The sequence below is a fragment of the Juglans microcarpa x Juglans regia genome, chromosome 3S (assembly GCF_004785595.1).
Source record: "Juglans microcarpa x Juglans regia isolate MS1-56 chromosome 3S, Jm3101_v1.0, whole genome shotgun sequence".
NCBI classification, from domain to species: domain Eukaryota; kingdom Viridiplantae; phylum Streptophyta; class Magnoliopsida; order Fagales; family Juglandaceae; genus Juglans; species Juglans microcarpa x Juglans regia.
The window spans coordinates 14,412,030-14,414,193 of record NC_054599.1 but is presented as its reverse complement, the minus strand read 5'-3'; the positions used below and the strand labels follow the sequence as shown (position 1 = coordinate 14,414,193).

The following is a 2,164-nucleotide window of genomic DNA, read 5'->3' as shown; positions in this document are numbered from 1 at the left end:
TATAGTGTACATATGGTACCCGTACCTCAAGATTACTCGAGCACATCTTTTAATCCCTTTTTGAAACTAGCTAGGCAAAGACTTGCATGGCATGCATGTTTAATGTTATTTTTCTATTTGCTTGCTACACACGCACAAGCACGAGATATATATACAATATATATATATATATATATATATATATTATATAGGCCGGGGCGGAAGAAAGAAGTTGGAGATATGTGATTGCTAACCAAGCCAAGGGCAAACAGACAAAATTAGGAAAGCAAATAATAATAATAATAATACATCATCAGAGATCAACAAGTTGCAAACTTAAATAGATAAATATATTCATTTTTAATTGAAACAATCCATGGAGTGAAAGAAAAAAAGTCTAGAACAAATATTAAACCTTTTACATTAATCCTAGTATTAGCAAGCACACTAATTACACTCCAGACAACTTGAAACAAAGATTATCATTTAACTATGAACACTTGGATTGAAGGATGCAAATTCAAGCAGCTCTTTCTCGTGTTCAAATAATGCCATGTCTTCTTCACTAAGAGTAATCCAAGCTTCTATTCCGCTGCCATCTCTCGTATCCATCAGAACTACGACGTTCTTGAACACCAAACTAGCAAGTGTCACCCACGTTGGCTTTCCCCACCCAAAGTCAGCCTCATATAGTGGATATCGGCACCAACTAGAAAAGCAAATCTGGTGCATATCCTTTGAGGCGAGAAGCTTACCAAACTGTTTGACATGCTGACTAATCACAGAGAAAGCCTCGTTCCCATGTAATTTTGTTGCATAATCTTCACTAAAAGCTTCTTTCCCTTTCCTTAATTCAATAACCAAGCTGTCCAAGTGTATCTCAGCTTCTGCTGTTTGTGCCCCAAAAGACCACACGAGATTCCCAAAAGCATTTTTTGGAAATGACGGGACAAGCTTTCCGCGGATATTCATCATTTGCGTCAGTGTAGATGGCACTATAGATCCGCGTTTTGACCTTGAGACGGTTATTGCACATTTCCAAATGAGAGATGACACCGCTTCAACACGTGTGGGTTGCGCAACTCTAGCGCTGGCGGCTTTTGCCTTGAGTGATGCAATCTTTGATGCATCGAAAACGCACCTCCTCGTAACAGTCGTCTCGTTCACCAAGCTCATGGCTGGCGCCGCGACTTTGTATTCAATTCTTGGTGGTATGCGAGATGCTGCACTGAATTCCGGTAGCAGCACTGCCTCATCTGTAAACGCTTCAAGAGCCATGCCAGCCCAGCTGTGAATGAACATGCTAGTCGCAGCTGCATCGACTACCCTGTGGGAAACGCACACGCCAATGGCCATTCCTCCACATTCGAAGAAGCTAACTTGAACTAGAACCAAACGTTCTGTGCTTGCTTGCAGAGATTCAATCTCTTTAGGAAGAAAGTGGTACAACATTTTCTGTTCGGGTTGTTCTAGGATGTCTGAGAGGCGACAGTTGACTCGAGCTTCCAAATAATCAGCTCCAACGTCGTTGCACTCAATTGAGACATTATCTTTGATTCTCCCAGAAAGTGGATAGAAAAGGCTCAGAGTTTCAGACAACGATGTCTTTAGCCTATGGGATATATCAGCAGCCTCAAAATGGTCGGGAAAAGAACTGCCATCACTGTTGTTGGAGTAGAATAGCACCAATGGTATATAAACTTGGGGTTGGAGCTGATCTAAAAGGCAGAGATCGAAGCATCTAAGGTGATGAGGAGTTGGAGAGGAAGGCTTTATTGCCTCTCTATTGATCATCTCAACTTTGATCTCCATGGCTAGCTATTTGGTATGCTTGTGTTCCTTCATTATTAATGGTGTTCAAGTCGTACTCGAGCAGCGTTTATCTTAATATATATAATAAGGGTGAGTAATATGATTGTCATAAAATAAAGATGGAGACAATATTTAATCATACAGGAAGATAGGTCGAGAGTCACATCTGTCCTTTATAATGATTATAATAAGAATAAGAATAAGAATAATAATTCCAACAAGTCGCCTCTAGTTTATTAAGTAATTTTGTAATGCCTCGTACCTCAAACCAGCCAACGTGCTGGTGTTGACTAGAAACCCCCCAACATCACATGTTTTTCTCATCCATCTTCCCATTTGTTTATTTTTAATTGGTACAAATCCATAATTGAAG

General features: G+C 40.2%; 1 protein-coding gene across 1 annotated transcript; it reads right to left on the bottom strand.

The window, feature by feature from the left end:
* Positions 1 to 377: 377 nt before the first annotated feature.
* LOC121257115 (BAHD acyltransferase At5g47980-like) lies at positions 378 to 1,839 on the bottom strand. Its single transcript, XM_041158008.1, has one exon. It carries the CDS (start codon positions 1,789 to 1,791, stop codon positions 466 to 468), a length of 1,326 nt encoding a protein of 441 aa, XP_041013942.1. The 5' UTR covers positions 1,792 to 1,839; the 3' UTR covers positions 378 to 465.
* Between the last annotated feature and the right edge of the window lie 325 nt (positions 1,840 to 2,164).